The 27,355-nt window shown below is 38.9% G+C and overlaps 2 protein-coding genes across 2 annotated transcripts; one reads left to right on the forward strand and one right to left on the reverse strand.

Annotated features, from left to right (window-relative positions):
* Positions 1-1,689: 1,689 nt before the first annotated feature.
* Positions 1,690-8,585, reverse strand: LOC108667532 (ubiquitin carboxyl-terminal hydrolase isozyme L3). Its single transcript, XM_018154567.2, has 8 exons — positions 8,399-8,585; positions 7,619-7,630; positions 4,995-5,123; positions 4,179-4,324; positions 3,487-3,628; positions 2,852-2,927; positions 2,634-2,692; positions 1,690-2,452 (listed from the first exon to the last, which is right to left on the reverse strand). The coding sequence occupies exons 1-8, from the start codon at positions 8,441-8,443 to the stop codon at positions 2,366-2,368; spliced, it is 696 nt and encodes a 231-aa protein (XP_018010056.1). The 5' UTR covers positions 8,444-8,585; the 3' UTR covers positions 1,690-2,365.
* Positions 8,586-8,844: 259 nt separating this feature from the next.
* LOC108667531 (protein dispatched homolog 1) lies at positions 8,845-25,112 on the forward strand. Its single transcript, XM_018154566.2, has 10 exons — positions 8,845-8,880; positions 14,684-14,796; positions 15,106-15,229; positions 15,963-16,199; positions 16,699-17,670; positions 17,963-18,119; positions 19,103-19,336; positions 20,503-20,725; positions 20,974-22,213; positions 22,507-25,112. Exons 2-10 carry the CDS (start codon positions 14,789-14,791, stop codon positions 24,040-24,042), a joined length of 4,731 nt encoding a protein of 1,576 aa, XP_018010055.1. The 5' UTR covers positions 8,845-8,880; positions 14,684-14,788; the 3' UTR covers positions 24,043-25,112.
* The last annotated feature ends 2,243 nt before the right edge of the window (positions 25,113-27,355 follow it).

Below are 27,355 nucleotides of genomic sequence, written 5' to 3' on the forward strand. Positions count from 1 at the left end.
ATTGCAGCGCTAGGCTTTACTTACAAGTAGTAGTAGTATAATGGTTTGCTAGGGCTTCAGCTATCAAGTATTTCGCACCGAAGGTCAAAATATAACATCGACAGCAAGGCGGAAGGTCTCAATTGTTCAAAATCTTAAATTAATCATCACCCACAAGGCGGAAGGTCTAAATTATCCAGTTTCAAAAAAAGGTGCGGTAGCATCTCAAAGAGACGAAGTGACAAGGAGAGCCTGGTGAAAAGCAACAGAAACTAAGACACTCGAACAAGAGGCCGCTTACACGGGACGTCGGCTTCCCGCACGAGAGAGGCAGAGACGGGAAATGCAAGGAATCTTACCTGCATGATAACCCCACAATTGAGACATGCTGTCAGAAACCGCGAACTCGGCGGTGGGGCGCTCAGGAATAATCTCTTTACTCGCAAACAAAATAATTTGAAAAGTTATCCTTTGTTATTAAACCACGCACTACTGACAATTAACGGTGTGCTATAGAAACAGGTCTCACGTTTGTGATGTTTCTGATTTCATAGTAGCGAGTTCCATTACCCGAGTTTCGTTGTATCCTTAGGTGTGAAAAAAAACGCATCTTCAGAGTGATAATGGGTGAAAAACAGGCTGTTTTTACTAGGTGTGTTACAATTTTCAACCAACAATTCTGTTTATGTTGCATTCAAGGAAGGGCCAAATGTATCGGGTAGGGTACAGACACAGTCACACAGACAGTGTTATACTGTTATTCAGTACTGTCACTGTGTGCATCAAAATATCACGGAATACCTTACAAAGTTTTTTTTTTTTTTGACAGAAACGGTATTTGAGGTATAACTATTCTGATGGTGCCAAACGCTGTTGGTATCGGACCAATGGTCCAGTTTGAGATTCTTCAGATTTTGCAGTTCAACATAGTCTACGGACTACTATAGCACAATATATAGCACGTCAACCAATAGCGTTGCCCTGAATTAATATAATTAAAGATATTCAATTGATAAAGTCAGGTTGAAAAAATAGAATTTCATTTATTTGCTAATATAAGGCTTACGTTTTCCGATTAAAAACAAGGACCCCCGTCAAAACAAACATTCATATTGGAAACGAGACTTCATGTTACCTTCGTTTCATTTAAATCCTATAATAAACTACTTTGAATAGATTAAATATTAAATCTGTCACCAACCAATTTTAAAACCCTTTGAAAATTCGATCCACTTTTCCCATCTCTCACCAACAATAAAAATTTAGCTTTTGGTGATATTCCAACACGAGAATCCTGGATGTTCACCCCCATAACTCCTATACATTTGCGTTACTAGACTCCGAGCACTTAATCCACGAACTCCGTACAATGTGTAGGATTGTCGGATAGCACCGCGACTGAAGTAGCGAACTCGATGATTTAGTCGTTGTAAAAAAAATTCAGTCGTAATCCGCGTTAAAATAGTCTTTGCCATCACCACTCACACTGAAGATAGATTAACTCAACAATGCGAGTAGTATAGATGTAGAACATGACGGTACGATGTTCACATGAAGTGAATTTAAAAATTCGAAGCCTCAGCGTGTCCCGTTCCTTGACCGAAGTATTTTCTTCAGCCAACAATCGGGCAAGTTATTCATACCATGGCATTTGGAAATAGTAGCTATTATTGGTAGAAGACTTTTGAATCGGGGGAAAAAAGTCAAATAAAGTGTTCCAATGAGTTTTAATGCGTTTACAGCAAACAAAATCTAACGAGAACGATGAGCTTCGCCATCAAGCACAACGGCGAGAGATTCCATTTAATCTCATATGGAGACTAATAATCAGAAAAAAAAATCAAACGTGTCTTCAGATATTTCCTTCCACAGCATAAGTTGGGAGTTTTCACACTAACACGTGCGTGCATGGCACTCCGCTCGCTCGTGTTCATAATGATTGTAAAAACTCCTCGTGAAAGTGTCGACATAGAGAGATGCACGTACGAGTGATAGTCAAGTAGGAAATATTTATCCGTTCATGAGTCAATTCCTACATGGATTTAGGCACTGGTATTCAAGGCTCCGTTGTTTGAGATGACTAGCGACAACGTTGAAATTCGTGTACAAATTTCGAAGACCTAATAACTTAAGACACTGAATGGAATGTAAGAGGTGGTAATAATAGAAGATCAAGTGATAATTTGTGAAAGGCACGTGAACACAAGGCGATGCCACATTACGGTCACACAAGGCAAGAAATACTTGTTGGTTGATCGATCGAAGATCACGAATCGCATGGCAAGATAACGATGATAATATTAAGACAGCATCAAAGAACATCTAACTTAATTGGTTTTCAAGGCTCACGACCGAAGTAGTTAAAACGAACAGCATTCATAACTATTTACTCGGCAGCCGTCAAAGCCAAGACAGCGAAACGAGATTCCTTCGTATCGCGCTCCATGAAACTGCGGAGGATGTTCGCACCATCCTGTAAAATAAGATAATGTTAGGTAGTGAGCGCATTTTGATAATCACATAGACCAGTCGCATCCAATTAGGCGCGATTTGAAATGAAAAAGTTATCCTACCTCTACAAGTCAACAGTTCTATCATTTTAGCGATCACTCGATACTTTATTCAGAATTACACTTTAAAGAAGTAAAACTTACGATGAGGAAAGTTTCGTCCGAAGTTCCACCGTGGTTGATCGGGAACTTCTTGCGTCCATCTGAGAAAAAAAAAATGCTCCCGTTTCCAGAATACTTCTGGCATGTAATCTAATCTTAAATTGCGCAAGAGCCAGAGCTCACAAAGGAGAACATATTGTCACCATCTTTCACAAGTTCACAAACTTAGAAATTAATCAAGCCTGTTTAGAAATAGTTACCAAGCTCGTATAGAGTGTTGTCGACGTTGACGAAGGCAATGAAGTGGGTATCCAGTTTGTCGTCCCTATTAGGAGCCTGAAAATGAGAATTTTGGGGGGGTTTTAGTTATTTTGTAATACTTAGTAATGGTGATTGACGATTCGCCTACTTGAAGTGCGAAACTTCGCTATTAATTTGTCGCTGGGGCCTCAATCTCCATTCCCAATTACGAAGTTTGAACAGTAATAAATTACTCAAAAATGTAATTAATCCTTTAGCATTCAACTAATAGTCACGCTCATGTTAGAAGCATCGGTTACAAAGCATCCGATTACAATGCTAAAGAACTGCAATTAAACGTGAAATTCTGCTTACAGTAGCAGGTCTCCCGACACATCGAACATGGAAAGCGGCTATCGATTCCATGACCGCAACCGATGATTTTATTTTATGCAAAAAAAAAAAATTATCTGAAGGGGCAAATTATGGGGCACAACTCGTGATTCCGACGAGTTGTGCCCTTAAAGACTGACAAATTTTATCGTGTTCAGCGAAACCGATACAGACACAAAATGAGTGTCCGCGATGATTTTGGCCGATTAATTAAATTAGATTGGGATTAGCCAAGAGATGAGCCAAGATTGTGGCTACTGACGGCGGTCTGTCCCCCCGAAGCGCAGCTCTCGTGCATGGCAGCGAGCGTGTCGTCCTCCTCTAGGGCATGGCCGCGCTCTTCAGGGCTCATGGAGGCGGTCTTCTCCAGGAATGTCTTCAGGGGGCCATCGCTCCATGCAATTCTGTGAACACCAACACCTTTAATCCCTATTATAGAGTAAAAATTCAATGCACATCCAGTTTCACTGGAGAGAATTTTTGCACAGTTTTGGAAGTAAAATTCTTGCATCAATATTCTACCTGCTGCACTGATTACTGCATTTCAATCGAATGTTAAGGCCGTAAGAATCTAGTTACTAATAATAAATAAAAGCTAAGTTATAGTGTCAAGTGCTAAATGAACTTAATTTATACACCAGCTCACTCACATACGACTTCAAGCATGCACGTTCTCTAGGCCCTTTTTATAATTTGAACGCAACCCTCGCATAGGGTAGCGGAATATGACAGAGCAATCGACGCTTTCCTAAATAGTGTTAACCAACTATTGATAAAACCAAAATGAAAATTTGCAGTAAGTTCTAAACAGGATTTTAGTGCGAGATAGTCTAGACGAGTCATGAATCCGAAATAAAGTTGGGTGTTGTCGGCTAGAAAATATAATCATACATATAGTACCATTAATAATCGCACTAATATCAATATTATTAATGTAGGGAAAACAAGGCTTGCCTCTGAGCGTTGTTGGCGAGAGCGTGTATGAGGGCCACAGCTCCGCAAGCGTTCCCGACGTACTGCTTCATGTAGAACAGGTCGCTGGAAATGTCCTGGCCACCGTCCTCAATGGCTGACTCTTGCTCAGCTTTGAATTGTTCGCTCTGAAACATAGCAATAATGAATAGGTACCGTACAATCAAAATGGTCACCAGCTCTTACTGGGTCAGCCAGTCACTGACTGATTTCCAAGCTAAAACCACCAATCACAGGCGAGATATCGGTCATCATGTGTACTTCAGAGCGAGTTCTGATAATACGGCCTTTGAAGTCAAATAGAGGCACTGCGGCAGGCAATGATAATTTGCTTACTGAACTGGTCTTGAGGCGAATAAATAGAAGCGATTTCTTCAGAATGAGTGACAAGAGATTACACTTCTTGTAGACTAAAAGGGACCTCAGGGCAACAGTAGCCTTTGTGTTGGTCACGTTGAAAAGAACATTTTGAAATTCAAAATTCAGTATTCGGACTATAATCGAATTACAGAAATGCGGTGAAAAATTCGTGAATCAAGATAACGTGAAAACCCACTCTTGACTTTAGAATCTATGACCACGAAAAAACTTCCACAAAATGAAACCCACCAGATATCCAATAGGAAAACTTTATTCGAAAATGAATTTTTTAGTGACAAACATCCAAGCCGTTGAAAGGCAATAAATCATCGACAAAAAATCGGCGTGTTTTATTAATATAAAGCAGTGCATTGACTTTACCAAGACTGTAGTCAGCCACTGCCAGGGTTAGTGTCGACACGCAAGCAAGCTCCTTACCTTATCAGTGAGGGGATAGAGCAGCAACAGGGCATAGACAGGCTTAGGCACCATAGCCAACAGGCCCTCGTCCAGTCCTAGCACATCGCTCACTCGGGTGCTCTCAGGCACACCCAGTCCTGTCAGGAACTGGAAATGCCTTGGTTAACACTTGTGAGGGAAATTATGCCCATCAAGTTGATAATTTATAGAGACTATTAAATTACTCAAGCGCTACGGTATCACCATTCAGCCTGGATTATCTTATAAAATTTATCTAACGGCCTATATAGGAATGAAGGCGAACTTCCAACAGTCACATTAATCTGAATACACATTGTACATTCTATGAACATAACATTGCAACTAACTGTTTAGTACAATGAGGCATGGCCGCGCCTTGTAAGTTTGTAACCTAATTAGCCGTAAAACTAGAAAAATTCAATCTATAGCAACTGAACGAGTGTGTTGGCTTATACGAAACTTCCCATGTTTAACAGAACGATAAACACGAATATCTGAAAATTAAGCGTCAATTAAAAATCACCTGTCCTCGGAAGCACCAACATTACATTTTATTATCAATCCTCAGAAACATTCATTCACATTTAGCTTCGATAACTTCCAGCAACGAGATCCGAAGAATGTCGCTATTGCACAGGCAACACCATATTAAAATGTAATCCTGAAAGCAGGAAGGAGAACGAGATTATGAATCAAAGAATGGAAGCAGGGAGACGTTGAAGGGCTTCGCTGCGGAGCTGAAGCTGAGTAACTGTGTGGTTTTGTAGTCACTGAAGTTACAAAATTCCCTCAGATACGGTTCCCCGAGAAAAGTTAGGTTAGTTAGGTATACAACTGCTAGGTGCGTCGGTTATTTGTTCATCCATGTACTTCGAGAGTCAATCGAAAATTACTTCATAATCGCGTGAAGAGGTTTCCTATCTTCCACCAAAACCTTTCGACGAGCGTATTAGAAAAATTGAGACGATTCGACTCCATTATTTGCTTGGCATCGACAGCGATTTAAAAAAAAAATGCACAGCCGAAGCAGACAAGTATTCTGAAAAGATAAATTTTGCACATCCTATGCAGTTAGTAGTCGGAAAAAAATCTATTTTTGCACTAGCCTCTACTCGAGCAGACAGGAAAACAGATAGTGGACGTACCGAGTACCGACTGGTTTAGTCTGGTTAGGCGTCAGTACAAGACAACAAGAATAGCGACTATCGGCTGGTACTGCTGGATGCATGGCCTGAAGTCGCATTGCTGGCGCCGGACTAATAGGTTGCGATTTACAGAATCCATTTGAATTAAAACTTAACACTAATCCTAAAATTAGCTTCATGTTTTACAAGTGCTCCGAGGTTTAAGGTCAAAATTTGAGAGAAGACCGATAATGATACACTGATAAGATTATGAAGCATATCTCGGTGAAAAAAAGGATTAACAAATTTCATATTTGGAATTCTTCTGATTCTATTCTTTCAGCCAAATTGACATGGACGAGCGCTACAAAAGTTTATCTTATGTCCATCAGATTTTCTTATAATAAAACTTGAATAGAGACTAGCGTTGGGAGCGGTGCAAATCAATAAATGACAGCAGAGAGGCACACCGGGTATTGAGCCGGCCGTCAGAGTGACTAAGCCTTGAGTAATAATGCATGATGCAAGATTAGTTTGACGGTCGCGGCAAAAAATAAACATTCCGTTGTAGTGACGAACTTTTCATAGAAGGCTAGTATTTTAACATTTACTTAAGGCCGTAATCGGTAATGCAATCAAGGGCTTACTTCGCACAAGTTCTAGCCGCTTTGAAAGTAACTAAGTCGGTAGGAAATCGGCAAATTAGTGGTCAACATCACTCCGTTTCAATTTCGACATAGCCAAGACTCGAGACCATGGGCGTAGAACTTACAGCGTTTGCGCATTCCTTTCCGAGAAAATGAAATCAAGCGGGTAACCCATAGCTCAAAAACTACATTAATTTGCGTCGAGTTGTTAGGCTTCGATCATCGCAAACTTTACTACCGAAGCCTATAGAAGGAAACCAAAATCTACTTTACGAGTTGTGGTAATCCATCAATCGAAAAGTGCGCTTTCTGCCAACTCAACTAATCACTATGTACTAAAAATACGATCATATGCCTAATCACAGTATTTATTTGTTTGACCTTGACGGTAGAATTTGGAGTTTCAATAAGGTTGGGAATTGACAATTGAATGTAGCAACCACTGTCGATCACGTTAATGCTTCACGCAAATCCTATAACGGAAGGAAAGGCAACAACTCGAGAACGCTCGGCAGTTTCAGAGAGAAGGGAAGGAATAGCTGGTTCTCTTGACTACGGATTGTGTGAATATTGGTTCAATACAAGCAATCGACAGATCTTTGAGGCGATGACTCAGATCATGCAACGTGTACCAAACCAAGCCACCTGAACCGTATTGATTTTAGACTGCCTGGACACTTGCGCAAAGGCCGCTGATAACACTACAGCAAGTTAGTGTAGTTAGTACTAATAAGTAACGTTAACTAGAGCTAGAAAAATGAAAATGACAAACATGTTAAACAAATTATGGTACAGTTTTAAGAAGATTACCTTAATGTGAGTATTAACAGCGGTATCCTTGCTCGCTCACCTTGTTCAGGACCTGAAATATGAAGACAAGCAAATTATTTCCATCAATTATTATTTGTGGTTCTCAGTGTTTAACTTCCATCATGCAAGTAAGACTAAGATGTAACAACAAAAGGAAAATTTACTCCATGAAATGCTCTCTTAGTCATTGACAACACTCAACAGGTCTATCAATTTAATCCTACCTATACAACAAATCATTACCACGTTAGACTAAAATGGCGTTTCAGTGCACACTGCGCCTCATACTTTTATTACAGCTGGCGTCTGGCAACACCAGAGAAATCAGTAACAAATGACAAATCAGATGCTGTTTAAAGCCATGATTTATCACCAGCTAATAAAATTACTATGTCCATTATTAGAATCGTAGAATGAACTTATTATTAATAGGTATAGTAGATATATGATATCAAGAATTATAAAGATAGGTAAAATAATATTCCACAATCAAGAATTAATCTATTAGAATAAAAAATGGAAGATATGAAATTTTACACCATCCATACGAAATTGTGACTAATTGTAGTAATCTATAAGCCTTACATTCCATGCCACCTGATTTTAAAATACCGTTCATTACTTCATAATCGAAAAGAACGAAGAAAGGCAACATGGGAACCTAACTTGATCGTTCGGACTTCGGGCAATGCAAGTTTTGGTTGTGAACTTGTGCTGTGCGTACTGTACACCAGTCAATCAATTTACTGCCAATTGCAACTGAAGTACTCTCATAAAACCAATTTGGACTAGTACATCCAATTCCATAAACATTTAATACCTCGGGATTAGACTCCAAAGGAACCCATCTGCTCTGAGAGGCCATGATGAAATGCTTCTGGTCGTCCGGCTACAGGTAAACCTCACAGCTTGCTATGCAATCAACAACTGTCTTGACTCTAGACTAGACTCTTGAATACGTTGAATTCTTCAATCTGACGTTCCCTGGAGGCGTCACTGTCTGCTCTGTGTCGCCGAGTCTCTCGTTTCTACCCTAAATCGTCGTTGGGGCCAATATATAGTCTTAATAGTAGTTTTTTCAGCATTATGATAGTCAATAAAGATAGAATAATGGCTGATTGATATTCAATTTTATTTAATCATAAGTGGATACACTTTCATGCCTATTTACTCCACAAATATATTAAAATTGCCTCTCGGTTGGCGCGATATTTAGGGTAGTCTCTAACAAATGGGGAAACTTTATATTGTTGTTTCAGACGTAATGTAACCCACAAGTCAAACGACACTGTTACAGACAGGGTGAGCGAGGGTAGAAAAAATTCAGAAAACTATATTGTTATTCAGTAAGCTTTGATTAGTTTAATGCCTGTGAATAAGCAAATTATATATGATAGCTTTCAAGATTATTTCCCTTACCTTCTAAGTAAGATTTCAATTACAATCAAAGCCAATTATGTTTACTCGATTCAAGTTGATTGTATCAGTCATATAATCAGTGTAGTAGGCACTCAAGTCTATTAGAATAGAAGTGTAGCCTGTAGGCGTTGATGAAATAGGCCCATGCCCATGGCCTGTTGCCGATTCTTGAACTTTTCGTGACTTGATTCATAAGGGATCCGGCCTTTGGAACCCAATCTTTCCATAGCTGACGATTGATTGAGATAGCTGCTGGACTTATTAAGTTATTGCCTGGCCCTGGTCTGTAATTTGCTAGGCATTTTAAGACTGAACATATGCTCCTGCATAGCTTCGTCTAGTCTGTTTTTGAAGATGTTCATACTTGGAGTGTTGACGATGCCATCAGGGAGGCTGTTCCACATGTCGGTGACTCGGAAGCGAGAAGAAATGTTGTTGCATGAATGTGATCCTACACTTTTTTTTTAGTTTATAGCCATGGCCCCTGGTGTTGGTTCTTGTTTCAAATTTTAGTAATCCTTCTGGCGTTCTGGGACCTTGTATAAGCTATGAGTATACTTGTATACTTCAATGAGATCCCCACGCAGACGTTGATAACTGAGGCTTGGAAGCTTCATAATCTTTAATCGTTCCTCATACGTCATAGGACTTGCCTTTCAAGCCCGGAACTATCCTTGTTGCGCGTCTTTGAAACACTCTCTACTAAATTTTTGTCCTTTTCAAATTTTGGTGACCACATGACATTTCCAAACTCTAGGTTTGGCCGTTTGGGTGCACAACAGCAACAAACAAATGCTTCATTGTTTCTGCTAAATTCTGCATCTAGGAACTCAAAAGAGCGTTTGATTAGTCCAAGTTGTTTATTGGCATTTGGCATTATTAACTTGACCTTCAATATGCTTAGAAAATTTCAACTCATTGTTGATTTTAACTCCTAAATCCTTTTCCGTTGTCAACTTTGACATCATCACACACTCTGTCGATTCACCTGATCACCCGCCTTGTTCGCCCCAGCATAGCCGCCCCATTAGGTTGCATGCGCAGATGATGCATCCCAGGTGGCACCAAATTGGAAGGCTAATGGTAGCACTCTTGATCAAGGGATATTTAAATAGTCCGCCCAGTAATTGTAAAGACAAAAAACTGTCTCCCTAGAAATGTTGCTTGTGCATCTTGGATTTCTACGTTATTTATATCCTTATTGTCAATAACTGTATATAAAAATTGTGAATTAGTCCATACAGTTTAGAAATCATTAGACTGCCATTAGGGGCTAATGGTCAATTGGCCAGATTCACAGGTGTTTTTGTACAAATCTTATGTGGCTTTGGTCCAGTTTTCCTGCTTTTACAAAGTTACTTATGTTCTAAACTAGAAGGAACTCAGGGAGATATCTTGTCTAGTAGGATTCTCATGACTCCAAAACTTGCAAGCTCTAGTTAAAGCTCAGAGGCAGTGTGGAATTTGAAGAAGTCCTTGGGCATTTACATAGCTAAAAAATATAGCTGACAGTAGCTTAAAAAATATTTACAATATGACAATTAAAAATATTCACATTATCGCAATCAAAAATATTCATATCACATTCGAAAATATTCACAAAAACTGATCTTGGCAAATGGTCGTTGGCTACGTGAGACTGTATCAACACTGATGTTACATGTGCATAGTGCCCACATTATCCATCGGCTTTGACATCACACGATGAAACTATTTTGTGCACCACAAATAAATGAATAAATAATTAGTAATGGGAATTGCCCCAGTGGCTAAAGTGACTGAAGTCCACTGTACCAAGATTGGAGCAGATAGGTGCAAGTTTGATCCCAGCTCGGTGCACCAGTTTCTGGTCAGAATTGGCAAGGAGACTGGGCAGTTAAGCACAGCAGAATTGGAGCAGTGAGTTGCAAGTTCAGGCCCGCAACAACCTGTGGATCTTCTGCGATACCGTAAAATGGGGTAACTTCGACCACTTTTTTTTCAAAATGCCATTTTTTTACTAGATAAGTTAAACTTATAATTGAAACATGCAAAATACAGGTCCATACTCTGGCTTTACTCACCATAAATTGCAGGCTCCTGCCTCTCATAGTTTTGATGTAATTTCAAAAAAAGTGATGGTCTTTGTTACCCTAGCTCTTGGGGTTTCTTTGACCGGGTGGTAAAATCAATTTTATTTTTTGGTAAAATAACTCCAAATAACTCCAGGTTGTGGTGCATTGTAGTAGAACTCTTCTAGTTACATATGCAAAAGACAAATTTTAGGAAAGTGTCATAGTTTGCAAATGGGGGGCACCACCCCCCATGGGCGAAATGTGACCACCTAATGGCAGCCGTGATGGGTAACATTGACCGGTTTGGAAATTAAGTTAAAATTACAATATATAAGACTGTAGAGTCTGAAACATAAAGAAAAAACATTAGTAGGTGTATCAAACATAAAATATGTTATATACCTAGGTACCTATGGTAATTTTAACTTAATACTTAACCAAGCCGGTCAATGTTACCCCGTCACAGCTGCCATTAGGTGGTCAAAGTTCCCCCATTGGGGGGCAGCGCCCCCCATTTGGAAACTATGACACTTTCCTAAAATTTGTCTTTTGCATATGTAACTAGAAGAGTTCTACTACAATGCATCAAAAACTGGAGTTATTTTACCAAAAAATAAAAAAATTAGAGGGGGTACTCTGACAGGCTTTAAATAGTAGCTCTTTTTCATGGGTCACATTATTAATTTTTTAATTGATTAGATATGCAAACTTTTTAAATCTTTCTATTGTGTTATTTAGCCTCAATATTAGGCCTTTGATGGCCATCGACAAAATTTTTCTATGTCAAATCGTTTTTGAGTTTTGGGGGTTTTTGTTAAAAAAACGTAAAGTGGTCAAAGTTACCCCGCCAGTCAAAGTAACCCCATTTTATGGTACTAAGAATTGGCAACAGGCCTAAGGCCTAATGAATGCTGAAGCTGCTATATTATATATAAATATATATATATTATATTATGTTGATGGAACACTTTAACTGACTGTGCCTAAACAGAATGTGATATTATCTTATTTAGTCTAACCTACTAAACAATAAAGTAGTTCCTTTGTTTGCTGCTGCTGGTGCTGCAATATGTTAGTGGGCCTTTCTAGACTTGAAATCTGCTTCACTTCTCATTAAATTTTATAAAATTGAATAATTAGCCAGCAGCTGTGCCAGCTTGGTTGATTGAGAATTTTGAAGGCAAAGGGCCACAATGAAGTATGGTTTCAAGTCCTTAGGAGCCTAATTCAGCCTAAAAAATATTAGAAATTTATGTTTCTGCATAGATTTCAATGCTGTTAACATTAATAAACTTCAGGGTTGGCAATGATTAAATCAAAATGATTAAATCATGTGATTAAATCACTTGATTTTTTTATAAAAAAATCGTGATTTTTTCGATTTTTTTTTATTTTTTCATATATTTAAATATATTGAGTGGCAGTCTTTAATTTATACTGAGGTATTGTTATTCATGGTTTAGTATAAATGTACTATGAATGACAAATTGGTATATAAACTTGTTGCCTTTAGTGTGTATTAGGTTCCAATAAATTGAATGTTTTTGGGACAGAGGTATCAAGTGTGCAATACATTGTATGTAGCTAGCAGCTTAGCTAATTCTTATAAGGCTATAAGTAGTCTTTAACTATTTGACTATTTGTTATATATTGATTACAATATACAATTTAAATGTGTTAGCTAGCTTATACAGGGTGGGGCAGAACTGATTGAGCAGTTTTGAGGTAAAATAAAAGAGTAATGGAGGTACATAAAGAAGAAAGTTTATTTTCCTCAAGATTAGCATAACATACCATTTAAAATACCGGTACTTATGTTTTGAAAACAATATCAGGAAGGTGGGGTTTGTTAGCTGCATCACACTGTTGGAGTTGTTCTCGGAAGTTTCCTACAGCACGTTCACACATATTATGTTAAATATTGGTTTATTGGTCTGAATTAAATGGGAACAGTGCAGTCAGTCACTCAGTCACTACTAGTAGGTGTGTATAGAAAGGAGAGTCTGGTAGATTTATAGGACATAAAACTAGTAGATCTATTGACAGTGCTGTGCACTGTGCTATCAGCTACCTATCTGTTATGTGACTTTCAATGTTTAGAAGATCTGCATTCCTGAAGTGTTTTTGTATATTGAAGTCAGTTAAATGGTCAATATTTAGCTCATTACCTTTCTCCATACAAACTTTACAAAGCTAATGAATAGACTTACCAATAATTGTTTACCCAAAAATCCCTAAGTGGTAAACACTACCTTGGCCTGTTGGCCATTATTGAAGGCAATAAGTGCCCTTTTTAGCCATCCATTATGATCCATATACTGTTATTGTTAGTTAGGCTAATTGCAACATAAAAAATACCACTTCAAAAAGACAAAAAAGTTGAAAAAATCAAAAAAATCATTGATTTTTGATTTTTTTTTATTTTTTTAAAAAAATCAAAAAAATCGCCAACCCTGATAAACTTCAAGGTCACTCTCTTGTTATAAATACTTGCTAAATAAATTTTAATTTGGCTATCTATAAACATCACTTCAAAACTGATTGTTCCAAGTTGGAGCACTCCATTTTCTAGTGACATTTATATCTAAATTATAATTTATTTGGCAAGTATTTCTTGCTCGAGATACTTTGAAGTTTTTCAATGCTAATAGCATTGAAATCCATGCAGAAATGTAAATTTTTAATATATTTTAGGCTGAAATTTAGGCTCCTAAAGACTTGAAACCGCACTTTGTCAAGCCTTTTGCTTTCAAAAAATAAGTTCTTGACCAAGCAAGGCTAGCTGCCACAGCTGCTAGCCCAGCTTGCTGCTGAGTTGATGCTGGCTCCCCCCTTAGGTTCAGTTGGTGCACAGTTATCTTTTGTTTGGGAAGGTGCTAGTGTGTTGTGCAGTGGTCCGTAAAGAAGCATTGACCGGTTCAACATGTCATAAGACCATGTTCTTTTATGTTACCTATTGAATTGCACTGTGTTAGTACTACAATCTAACAACCTTGAAATCTGCTGTTATACTTTGCTTGTTTCATAATTAGTTCAATTATGCTTGACACAATGTTTTATACATTCTTGTCCTCAAATATAAATTCTACAAATTGTTTACTTTGAAATCAATCTCTATACTCAACTTGACTATATAATTCATGAATTTGGGGCTTGTTGTTGTCAGTTTAGTCATTACCTATTATTATTTTTTGGAGTTTGATTTGAAGGCTTTGGGATGGTAGCAGGTACCGTAAAATGGGGTAACTTAGACCGGCAGGGTAACTTAGACCGGCGGGGTAACTTAGACCACTTTTCGTTTTTTTAACAAATTTTTGAAATTACATAAAGACTATGAGAGGCAGGAGCCAGCAATTTATGGTGAGTGAAGCTAGAGTATAGACCTGTATTTTGCATGTTTCAATTCAAGTTTAATTTAGCTAGTAAAAAAATGGCATCATTTATAAAAATAAAAGTGGTCTAAGTTACCCCATTTTACGGTAGCACACCTCAATTTTTACACTGTTGTATTATGATAATTTCTTTTTTGTTCCTGATATATTTCAAAATTTAACAATGACTGGAACATCTTCTGGAACTGGATCACTGCAAATATAGGGTATTGGGTATTAACATTTTATTCATCTTTTCAGAACTAGGAGTGCTTTATATCAGTGAAGCTTCACCTATACTTGCTATCTTAGGAAGATGGCAGTTATTTGGGACTGGTTCACAACCTCATTCATATGAACTGAATCATGTTATGGTGAGAGTATTTTATGTATTTATAAGAAGTAATTCTTTTAAGTGATTTGTTCAATAGATTCTTGACAATCTACTTCATAATTCAAGAGTTGTTCAAGTAAACCTAAAGAATAAAAAGTGAATATTATTTTGTTAATTAAACAAAAATCTGTGGATTTTGTAGAAAATCTTTGGAATCCTGTAGGGAACATATTTATTTTCATTGCTGGTGATATGTTTTCACTATTTTAAATTATCAGTAAATAAATATGTTGGAACAACCAGCCCTAAACAAATTCCAGGTTTTGACATTATTTTATGTAACCTGCAGGTATGACAAGCTGCTCTGCCACCATCCTTATGCCGTTGTGTGCTCTGCAACGGCTGTTGTGGCAGCCTGCTTAGTGATCTCTGTTACACTACAGCAGCTGCCTGCCTTCAATGACCCCTCACTGGTGAAATATTTTCTGTGATATTTACCATTTGTAAAGCAGTCTTTATTAATTGCTATAAAAAGCAAGTGTGAGCTTGAAATGACTTTACTCATTAAATGACTTTTTAAACTAGCCACTGTGAATCTAATTTTTGAATAGTTTTTGTCAGAGTTTCACCTTATGATTTTTCTTACAAGTCTCAGGTATTTTTAGAATGTCTTAAAATGGCTGTTTTTCACTAACCTGTTCTTTCTCAGTATTGTCTCATGTGTTCTTGTTTTAAACAGGTAACTAAATTTAAACTTCAACCCCTTATGCACTCCCGTCTAACTTGCTTAATTTTATTTCCTGTCATAATCTGTGAACTCATTGCCTGCAAATGTTTGACTTAGGCGGAGAAGACACTGGGTTTCAGCTTTTAGCAACAATATTAATTTTTTTTGTTCACAGAAGCTTTTATTGCTCCAAAGCAAACCTCAGTACCTATATCTTGATGATACATTGTACAAACTCCTTGGAATTTAGCCAAAACCTATGAAGCTCTATAATCTAGATGGAAATAAAATACATTGGGAGTTTGCCTACATCTACTAAGTTCCAAATGTGGATGGGAAATTGTGACTCCATTAGATTTGCCAAAATCTATTAGGTTCCATAGGTACCTATAAGAGAAATCATCTCCATTATAATTTGGACAACGTCTGGGATGAAGTTACATAATGTAGATGCAAAGTTAACTTTATTGGTACTACAGGGGTTTGAGGCCCGTGGCACGACGGTGAGCAACAGAGCAGCGGCTTGGAGGGCCATGCTGGAGGCAACCCGTCCTTCAGGACCATTGACAGTGAACCCCACAAAGAAACCTCCTCCGCGGGAGACGTGGCCGCCTCATCAGCCCAGTGCTCTGAACCCCAGTGAAGGAAACAAACCAAAGCCTAAAGCTGGTGGCAAACATGGCGTGCAGTTCCGCAAGCTACCACACACGCACATGGTAAGATTTTCTTTGATAGGTAATTTCTTTAAATGGATTAATTTCTCCTTGAACTTCTTGATATCAAGCACCATAACTGGTAAGTTCATGCGGTGCTTGAAATATAGAAGTAGATTTCAAGTATAATATTTGAATATATAAATATATATTCAGACGTTCAAATATTTCAAAAGCCAGTCACTAAAAGTGTATACTGTTAATTGTCTTGGGCAGATAATCCTGTTCTCTCAACTGAAATATCTAAGTCATCAAGAAACAATGCAGATTGACAAATTTCTTTGTGGGTTATAGAAGGAACTGAAATATCTGAGCTGTGAGATGTTATAAAACAAAGAAACTTGTATTGCTTGTAAGTCTTTATTATTGCTTAGCGTTTGTAAAAAAATTTGCAGTAAGCAATAACCTGATACATAAGCTTCTTCTTACCCAATCATCTCAGTGCTCCTGTATTTTAGGGTTATTGTCTACATTGTCGCAGCTAATAATGTATAAATTTCAGGCATGCGTCGAAGCTGTGGGAGGAGTTGTCTCGGTTCAGCCTAACTGCTCAAGTGAAGACCTGCAGCGTTTACATGAGCTACACCTGGAGGCAGGTTCTGCCAAGACTGGTGATGTCATTAACAGATTCAGTGTTAAACTCAACGGCAGTATTGTGAACTTGACCGACATAGATCTGCAAGATGAGGGAGGTAATAGATCAAGAAGCAACATTGCAGAAGATGGGGATGATAAATATAAGTCTGCAATTGAGAAGTTGCGGCTCATAGGCTTGAAACAAGACATGCTTCATGGTCAAGACAGGAAAGACTATCTCACAGTTCACGAACCTCTTGCAAGCTATGACTATTATGAGGTTGAGGATTATGAGTATGAGACAGAGTATGATAATGAACACTCTCATCATGACCATCACCACCTTGCTCCTGACGGCTTTTTCTGTAATCCACCTGTTCCTACATATGCACATGTCATTGTAGGTGTCTCCAGCGCTGTCTGCTCTACACCGTCATCTGATATCTTATCACCGTTTTCTTTTGCTACGTCTGTTTTCTCAACAACTGATAACAAGGCTGAAAATTCGTCAACTTTAGCCCCTGATCTCTCCATGTACTCGCTTCTGAGTCTCCCGCACCTTCAGTCCATATGTAAACTAGACCACAGAATACGTGAGGCTCCTGCATTCAACACCATCTGCGAGCGGTCATCCCCTGAGCAATGCTGTCTGTCTTGGACCATCCCTAACTACGTAGCGTTGCTCACCAACAAGACGCATTGTGATGACATTACTGAAGATGATGTCACTTACGTCCGTGGACTGCTTCTGTCATGCGCACGTCACTTTGATCAGAGCATCGAGGGAGGATGTGGCTCACAGTGTTCGCGCCTGCCGCGCCTCTGTATGAAGTATGATGCCGTCTATACAATCCTGCATTACCTGGCGGATGTTCACTTCATGATGCAGCAGCATGATGTGAGTTCTAACGTTGTTGACATCGTTTCTTGACGTTGAATTTTAACTGGATTTACTTTTCATAATTTCTAGACATCTAAAGCCGGTCAATAACTTCGAGATGCGAGTTGAAGAATTTTCTGTGTATGAAATTGGCTCTATCTAGGTAGTAATTTAGTAAGCTCTCTTTTTACTAAATTTGTCTCGAAATTCATAAGCACATGAACTTCAAAGCAAATTTTTGTTTCAAAGCAAATGAAGAAAAGCGCCTTCTGAATCTGTCACTGATGGTTGTACGGCTGCTTTTCCACAGTTTGGTGCTGACGCTTCACCCCCTGACTGGTCCTCCCTGCGCACGAGTGCCATCTTTCTGCCCGTTGCACGCAGCTCCGAGAGCCTGCTGTTCTATGAACAGCTTGCTGGCATGTCGCTCTCTGAGGGAAATGTTACCGTCATATCCATGGAACTTGGTAAGCTGTAAACTATTTTTTTTCCACTTATCCTTGATAAGATAAAATTGGTCTTTACCTGAATTATCAGGTGTATGTGATGAACTAGACTAGACCAATAAGTGTTTAAAGTTTGCCATTTAACTTATTGCTAACACACGCCTATCACGCTGCTTAGTATCATATGAATAATGGTTATATTTACAAATTCAATGTACGAGATGTGTTTGTTTTTATTTTCCTATATTAAGAATTATTTCATGATAATTCCTTACTATTTTTCACTGGCTCAGAGAAATATGATACTATGAATCAGAAAAAATATTAAAATATAAAAATATTTTCACCGGCTCAGAGAAATATGATAGAAATATGATAGAAATATGAAGTATAACACATCCTTATTTATACATTTATAGTGTGTGAATAACTGGTTCATCTAACTAACCGATTTGTATTCTATTAATTATATTAGTTTTAGATGGCAGAATTAGTTTATTTATACGCGTGCGATTAACGACCAGAGAATTCGTTGATTTAAATTATCAAAGAGTCGGACAATTCTTCAGATGACATTGGTAGATCGAAAGGCATATATCGGGAAGTAGTTTTAGTTTATTAACGACGTTTCGAATGTAACGAACATTCATTTTCAAGTTACAAAGAGCATTAAATATTGACATTTTGGTAGAAATAAGTACATGATGTACGTAAATAGGATACTACAGTAAAATTTTGAATCAGAAAATCACTCTGAAAATTATTTCAAAGTTCAGGCAAATCAGGTAGTTAAGAATGAGATAGCAGGCGTCCAATCCAATATTAATTATATATGTATTCTTATCCTTGAATTCAGTGCGCCTTGGCATAATGCATCACCTTGAATATATTAAATTCAATTCTCCTTATTTCTAATATGCAAATATAATTGCGAACTTTAATGATTGTGTCAGAAAATGAGTATGTCACTCGAGTCCAAATGCTTTTTAACATTCAATTTGCAGGTGTGAAGAATGCGCTCTTTGACAAGCTACTGCTGCGTGACGCAGGACTCGTTATCGCCGCTGCTGGGGCGGTGCTGCTGCTGGTGCTCTTCTACACGTCATCTCTCATCATCACCATCGTCACCATTTGCACCGTATCATCGTCCCTCATCATCGCGTACTTCCTCTACACCTTCGTCTTCAGAATCTCTTTCTTCCCTTACATGAACGTGCTGTCGTGCATCATTGCTGTTGGTACGTCATGCTTCTGTTGATACGGGTATTCCTATATTGGTATGACATGCCTCTGTTGGCACGCCATGCTTCATTTGATGGTTTATGCCTTTCTTGATATGTCCATGAGTTTATGTCCTATTTTATGAGATATGTCCTATTTTTATGATTTTCGAACGTTGAGGTCTGTATCAAAATTACCGTTTCCTCATGTTTGTATTAGGGATTTTCTCTGCTTGTTCATGTGCCGTGCCAAGAGGGCACCTTGTAATTCTTTCTAAAGTGTTTTATTCCTAGCTCTAAGTCTAGTACGTACCTGTTTGTCCACTAATACATTTATCGTCGTCTATGTTAGTCGTCAATAAACATCTGGTAACCGAGTGGTGCCTTCAACGTTACTCTTTTTACAACACTTCTCTTTAACTTCACTTCTTGTTTGTTTGTCTGTCTGTCTGTTTGTCTGTCTTCCTGCTTCAAATCTTATAATCAAAATTTAACACACTTCTACTTATCCTATCGATCTGAAATTTTGCACACTTGCGTAAAGTTGGAGACTATGCAAGAATCAAATGACAAAATAAATGATTTTGAAAACTAAAAAAATTTTCAATATTAAAAAATTGAAAAAATAATTTTGTCAGCTACAAATCTTATAACCGATATTTGACACACTTTTACCTGTCCAATTGACCTGAAATTGTGTACACTTGTGTAAAGTTGGAGGCAATGCATGAATCAATTGACAGAATAAATAATTTCGAAAAAAAAATTTGTTAATAAAATAAATTGCAAAATTAATTTTTTTAATATTCAAAAATAAAATTAGAAATTCATTGTACATCTGTAACATTGGAAACACTGGATTCTTTAGAAGTGTTGTCTTTAAAAAGTAATTTTTAAACTTATATTATTTTCTTTATGTAATAACAGTCGTCAATGCTATCCATTCCTGTATTCATAGTGGACAAATGGATTGGCATGCTTTTTATTGTTCAGGATTTCCTGTTTCTATTCTGGGCACTAAGAATCCGATACCGAACATCTGTGCTTAAATGCAGACCTGGGATCACAAAAGAGATTTAATTTTGTGACGGCTGAAGAACCAGCCTCCGGCGAAAAGTATGTTTTTCTGGAAATCTAGTGAATTTTCTACAAGTGTATGTTTTCATGAAACTCTTATTGCGCAGCTTTGGGAGCGGACGATTCGTTCGTGTTTTGCCGCGTGTGGCGCAGCGTGGCTCGCGATAACGGCGGTGGTGGAGGTGGACGCAAGGGCCACAAGGTTCCTGTCAAGTTCGTGCAGGAGGTGATGCACCACGCCGCCTCCTCTGTAGTGGTCACTTCGCTCACTACTGCTGCTGCTTTTTTTGCTTCCACCACTTCTGCCATAACGGCAATAAAATGTTTCAGGTACATGGGCTATTTTTATTCTAGTTATTTTCTAAACTTCGCGATCTTCTTTGATTTATTTGATTCTATTGGGAGAAAATATGGAAGTTTTAATGCTTAGAACCTGTTTTTGATGCAAATATGTGCAAATCAAAACGGTGAAATGTCTTTTTTTGGACCAAATGCATATGTATTAAGGTTTTAATTATTCTTCAACTTCGTACACGATATTTGTTGAAATTCAACGCCTGTATTCTCGATTTGTGTAGCCTGTTCGCTGGCACGGTGGTGTTGGCGAACCTGCTGCTGATGCTGACGTGGGTGCCAGCTTGCCTTATCATCTCCGAGCGCTGGCGTTGTTGCTTCTGCTGCTCCCTCCTGCCTTCTTCAGCGCCTTCTTCCGAAATCCTGAGTTCGGCCGCTGCCGCTGCTACTGCTCATCATCCTAACCCAACCTTCAGTAAACCATCTCCTCATCCTCTTCTCGGGTCATGTTCTTCAGTTAATCCTGCATCACTTGACACTCCTCATCATCCCTACCGCCAACATCGGTCTCCAACAACATCTCCTCCTCGTTCTCCCAACATCCAGTCATCCAATGCCTCTCCTAAAACATCGAGTTTTTCTCATAACTCCTTGCATTCCACTTCCCAATCTCCTCCTCGTTCGCCTCACATCATTAAGATGCCTGATGACACCTGCAAAGTTGTGAAGAAAACCTGGCATCATAAACCTTTCTCACGGATGTTTGAGCTAATCAACAGCCTATCTGTTTCCTTTTCCGAAAGCTTCATGCCATGGATTGTCATGAAGCCAAGAGTGCTATGGGCCAGCCTACTGTTTGGCTTCGCCATCTATGCTGGTGTTTTGGTTCTCTATTACCCAGGATTGCGACTTCCGGACTCAGCAGATTTCCAACTCTTTAATCGTGATCACTACTTTGAACGATATGACTTAGATCACAAGTACAACTTCTGGTTTGAGAGAAATCTACGCAGCGATGTTGTGAACCGCCTCCCCATTAGGATTGTGTGGGGGCTGAAGCCTGTAGATAATGGGGACCATCTGAACCCAGCTTCAGAGTCCACACTAGAATTTGATAGTAAATTTGATATGTCAGCTCCTGAGTCTCAGAGTTGGCTGTTGCAATTTTGCCGCGACTTGAGGAAGCAGAGCTTCTACATGTCGACCATGGGGCCTCTACTTCCAAATTGTTTTATTGAGACCTTCAAGTCATGGATGGAGGAGAGACGTTGTGCTGATGCTTCAAAGAATAGGTACCCATGCTGCGAGGTAATGCCTTTCCCTTACCCACGCTGGGTGTTTGATAAGTGCATCATTGAAGCCGTTGAAGTGCTATACCAAACCCCTCGCCTGTACTTTGTTCCGGGTGTTGCTGGACCAAAGTTCAACAAGACTAGCAACAAAGTGGCTGCTCTCGTCATCGAGTATGACAGTAATGTGGTCTGGTCGCTCTCATTTGACCAGATGCATCAATTTTTCACGAGTGTAAGTTGATTATTCAATAAATTCTTCGTTTTGCGTGTTTGAGTAGTTGGAGAACTCAGTTGGGAGTTAATGTATATATATTTTAATTGCTACTAGTTTTCACAGCTATATGAACTGATAATAACTTTCTATTATTTATTTGCATGCTACTGAAAACTTTTGACGAATAACTTATTTTTTATGAATACTACACCATCGAAATCAGGTTCTTTCATTGAATTAATTAGTTAAAATTCATGATAATGAATATAATTCTTGTACGTGCAAAATGTTAATGGGTGATGGTTGTGCAGGTAGAGCAATGGTCTTCTCGCCAGCTGCAATATGCCCCTCCTGGTTTGAGAAGCGGGTGGTTCACTTCTTACCTGGAGTTCTACGAGGTACAGCGTTCTCTCCTTGAGGGCACCAAGCTGGCGGTGCTGGTGGCTGTATCGGTGAGCCTTGTGGTGCTACTGCTCACCACACGCAATGTTATGGTGAGCCTTGTTGCAGTTTTAAGCATCACTTCTGTGATGCTTGTGACGTTAGCGGCTCTCGTGATACTGGGGTGGCGTCTCAATGTACTCGAGAGCATCGTTGTGTCGGCGGCTATCGGCTTAGCTGTGGACCTGACGCTTCACTACGCAGTCGCTTACACCAAAGCTCCACCAGGCAAGCGTAAGGCCGCCGCCGTGTGGGCACTGACCAGACTTGGCAGTCCTGTTCTCATGACGACGCTGACTACACTCGCTGCTGCTGTGGCAATGCTCTCAGCCACCGTGCTTGCTTACATCCACATTGCCACCTTCTTGATCATTATAGCGCTTGCATCATATATTTACGCTACCTTCTTCTTCCTACCTCTCATGAGTCTCGTTGGTCCTGAGAGAAATTGTGGCCAGATCATGTCGCCGAGTGACTGCAGTGAGTTTTGCTCATGCAGAGATGAGCAAAACGACAAAAATATTTACCAGCAAGCGTGCGTCAGCGAGTCTACTTTGTCTACATCGAGTGTCTGCCCTTCAGCTCCTTACACTTCAGGTCACACCACCCACGACTTCGACGCTCCTTATTTGAGCTGCCAAATTAACACGCACGAATTAGAGCCTCTCACCAGCCCTACCCTTGGCAGTCCTTTTTCTCTGCCTTACGTCTCGGATAGCAATTGCAAAGGCAGTCCTAAGTGTAAATCTGGAAATAAGCCCTGCAGGGCGCAAGACTTGAAACATTCCCCTAACGTGCATTTGAAACAGCCAGCTCATCAGCAGCACTCGCGTGGCCTAATCGTAAGCCTGCAGCAGAACCGCCAGTCACGTCAGCAGCAAAACGGCAGCTGCGCGCAGCTTGTCATGCGCAAGGAGTCGACGGAGTCGCAAGTGAGTGGCAACGGTGAATCTTCCTGCGTCTGCAGGTCAGCAAGTGTTGGGTCTCGGCCACGACGCAGTGGTAGTAATGGTAGAAAACCTCGTAGTTCACTAGAAAAACATCAACACCAGCAGAAACAATCACGGTCTTGTCTTAAAAAGCCTGCAGTTATGAAACAGAATTCGTCACCACACCTCACGCCATCCAACTCAGTCTCTACCCTCGTGTGCTCAGAGCCTGACCCTGAAAATCCCGAGCTGGAAAATTTTCAATCCACTGATGGAACAAACGAAGCAGCATTTGCGACTGACAGAAATAAAGACTGTGATCCTCATTCCAAAGTCTTCGAATTGTCAAGTGCGGTAGTCAAGCCTGTTACAAATTACGAGCAGCAGCTACGTCACCAGGAGTTCGTGAGACATCACCAGCAGCGTCAGATCGACTCTACGCATTGCTGCTCAGATGCGGCCGGATCTTGTGTGTAGTTTGTAAGTGGTCGAAATATTAACTCTTTAACTGATCGATCCAAGCCTAGTGGAACAAATGAATATTTTATTTAACGCGATATTTAGGAGATTTGAAAATTATCTGAATTTGATTTCCATCGTGTATTTGCTGTAGACTAATTATTGCAGATTATCATTTCTGTATGGGTTCAGTGATTCGTATGTACGTGTATAAATATTCACCTTCAATCGGTACTTAGTTACCATTTTTCCTGTCATTCCTATTGTCCCTAGCTTTGTACGTAAATTCAAGCGTGGGTTGTTATTCAAGGGCTGCATTTGTCCGAAGCAAAATTTAATTTTAAACGTTATTATTTTGCAGGTGATGAAAGTACAAGCCTTAGTTAAAAAACGGTTCGTTTTATATCTGCTTTATAAAATTAACGAGAGCTCCGCCGCATTGCTCGCTGCGAAAGAAGCTTCTGGAATATTATTATGACACTAGTGACCATCATTAAGATGCATTGGTAACCCTACTTAACTCATGACAACATGAAACGTGCCACGGTACTTAATAGTATGTACACTTTTAGGATGGCTGGTCGTGAAATCGACGAGTATGGTATGTTTCGGCATAGCAACATGACCATTTTTTGTAGTCAGAAAAGTTCAATTTCGGGAAATTCTGGTTGTCAGCTTGTAACAGTTACCGTCATTCTAAGATATAAAGATTCCTACATAGCTGTCTTGGAACGAAGTAACAGCAAAATGTTTCGGTTGTTGGCACGTTTCTCATGCTGCTTGGCTCAATTTTACCTAAAGCTGAAATCATTTTTCGCGTCTTTGGATGCTCGCTCTTCTTAAATTACGACGACTTTCTTTGCATTAATGTCCCCAGCTGTGGACCTAATGCTCGCACTTTTGTTAGTGAAGTACTTAGCTGATTTAAGCAGTCTTCAAGACTTCAAATTAATTTTATTTTTTGAGTTATTTAGGACGGATTTTTATTTCAATGTTGTTTTTTGATCAAACATTTCTCCGAGAAACTAACGACCGCATATGTAAAATGAAAATCAAAATTATAAAAATACTAAATCTTATGATTCCGTAAAAATGAATTTTTGAGAGTTTCCATAAGATAATATTTTTTGGCACAGTAGTTTATTTTGCGAGCAGTGTGCGAATCCTTCAAAGTGAACTGTACCTGCTGGTTTATAAATTATCACAGTCCTATCCGTGACACAGTATATGTCAGATTCCTTCCTCATTTGCTTTGCAACAATGGATAGCTAAAACATTCTATGAATTTTAATCTCAAGGCCCAGAAATCTTATTCTATGCGTTCGGAATGCCAATGATCATCACTATTTAATGGTGAAATTACTGGTTAACCGTTAGACAGATTTTCATGATATTTTAACCTGCGTTTTATGTGCGATGGCCTGCAAATTGCATGGTAAGTTCAACTAACCTGTGCAATCAAGTGCTTGGTGACTATGGCCATAAGTTGAACTCATTTTATTGTGATTTACTTTAATTTGTGTGTTAACCCATTATTTGTGCGAGGTAAGCTCATTCTGTGTTGTTCAAGTTTATTGTGTTAACGTGAATGGGGTTTGTGATGACACGCCTCAATTGCTGTAATTTAAGTATTACGTTATTAAATCCTTCCAGACAATGCTTTAATTTTGTTGCTCTATGTTATTTGGTGTTTGTTTGATCTTGACCTCTGTTGCCAGGGTATCATAATATATGACTAAATAGGTATATGCCTACAATCTACTAAGTACTCTTTTTAAGTGAACTGCGTGATGAAACTAACTTTTTTCGAAGTGTTTGATTCCAGATGTTTTTATTTAAGCATTTTTTATTCATGCTCAGCTATGGTGTTGTCAGTGTGCTGTTAGGCGACTACATGAATCTCAATTTGCTGACTGTTAAGTATTTTTTACAGCACTATGTTGTTAACTGAAGCGCAAGATAGGTAGTACTGTTAGCTTGTATAATTGAATGCATTATTGAAGTTGCATTATAGTACTGTTAGCTTTTACAATTGATTGCATTGTCGAATATTTGTGCAGGTCGTCATGTTTTATTCCGAATTGTCACGCCATGTGGCTGTTGACGCGGTTGTAATCTGAAGTCGTATTGTCAAAACTCGCTTAATTACACGTAGCGGTCAAAGTACACGTAGCGGAAGATTCCGCGATTGATATTGGCGAGTTCAAATTAAGAGCTGTCGGTGATTTTCAGACGGAGCAACGAACCCGTAAATATTTTTGAGAATGCGGCTTCCGATGTATGACCAATGGTTATCAGTGCCATTTAGTTAAGAGACTTGGTTTAGTCTTGTGTTAGTAAATTCTACAAAGCATTTATAAGTTTATTATAAAGTTATTGTTCGATAAGCTCATAATTTCTGGACATAAATCATTGTCTTTTGGCATCTCCATCATTCGTGGTAATGCTTTTTTAGACTTAGCATCGAGTGTGTGTACTTGTTGCTTGTATGCCTACGTATGTGATAAGCGGGAGAACTGGGCCACTGCAAGACGGTTCTGTCATCTCATCTGCTCTTATTCTCTTCCGTCCTGTGATACTTGTTTATTGGTCTTATGTGTCATTACGCACCTTATTTTGTGAACTTGAACTTAAATGCTCGGTTGTGGAAATCCACTTAGTTATTTTCACTCTGTGTGATGAGAACTAGTTAAGTGAGGTAAAAACAGTTTAGTTTGGAACGTAAGTGCGTTGCTTTTACCATCACAAATGATATACGTACCTCTATCTCCAAGAGTGATATCGCGATTTGTTGTGAGTAGTAGTCGCTACATTGATGGAAATATGTTGATGTCAGTGGTGTTTAAATGTATAATGTTTATCGAAAAATTATTAAGAAAGACAATGCATTGAAGTATTGAACTTTGAGAGAATCGATTTGATGAACGACGTGAGCGATTAGTTGGATAACGAATATGAGCTGAAGTGTTTCTAATGGTCTATGGAGGCGTGAAATGGTTGTATGTTAGCATTGTGTATAATGAAGACTGGCTTTACCACCATAACTTGTCAGACCCATTGATTTGTTGGAACGTAAATGTGTTTTTAATTATGTAAGACATTGTATTGTATCATTAGTAGCTTTAAATAAGTATAGACTCTTACAATAGCTTTTCAAACAACACCCATGTAAGTATTCGGCGACTGTGAACTTGTATAGTCAACCAGCTGCTCGTAGTTAGTTAGCCAAGCTGTGATTTATGCGTACATGAGAGCAACGGCCACGTAGGATGCTGGAAACGCCGCTCTTCTGTCAACCATAACAAACAATCATTACTTAGACTTCGTGTGA

Source organism: Hyalella azteca, unplaced genomic scaffold (assembly GCF_000764305.2).
Source record: "Hyalella azteca isolate HAZT.00-mixed unplaced genomic scaffold, Hazt_2.0.2 contig16679, whole genome shotgun sequence".
Lineage (NCBI taxonomy): Eukaryota > Metazoa > Arthropoda > Malacostraca > Amphipoda > Hyalellidae > Hyalella > Hyalella azteca.

Bases quoted from the DNA above. Each gene is read 5' to 3' on its own strand.
- LOC108667532 (XM_018154567.2), bottom strand. From the start codon at position 8,443: ATGGCCTCTCAGAGCAGATGGGTTCCTTTGGAGTCTAATCCCGAG. The intron at 2,928-3,486 runs GTCAGTAGCCAC...TCTCATTTTCAG, and splicing joins CTTCGGGGGGACAGACCGCC to GCTCCTAATAGGGACGACAA. The intron at 2,693-2,851 runs GTAACTATTTCT...TTTTTTTCTCAG, and splicing joins CAACACTCTATACGAGCTTG to ATGGACGCAAGAAGTTCCCG.
- LOC108667531 (XM_018154566.2), top strand. The intron at 16,200-16,698 runs GTAAGATTTTCT...TATAAATTTCAG, and splicing joins AGCTACCACACACGCACATG to GCATGCGTCGAAGCTGTGGG. The intron at 18,120-19,102 runs GTAAGCTGTAAA...TTCAATTTGCAG, and splicing joins CGTCATATCCATGGAACTTG to GTGTGAAGAATGCGCTCTTT.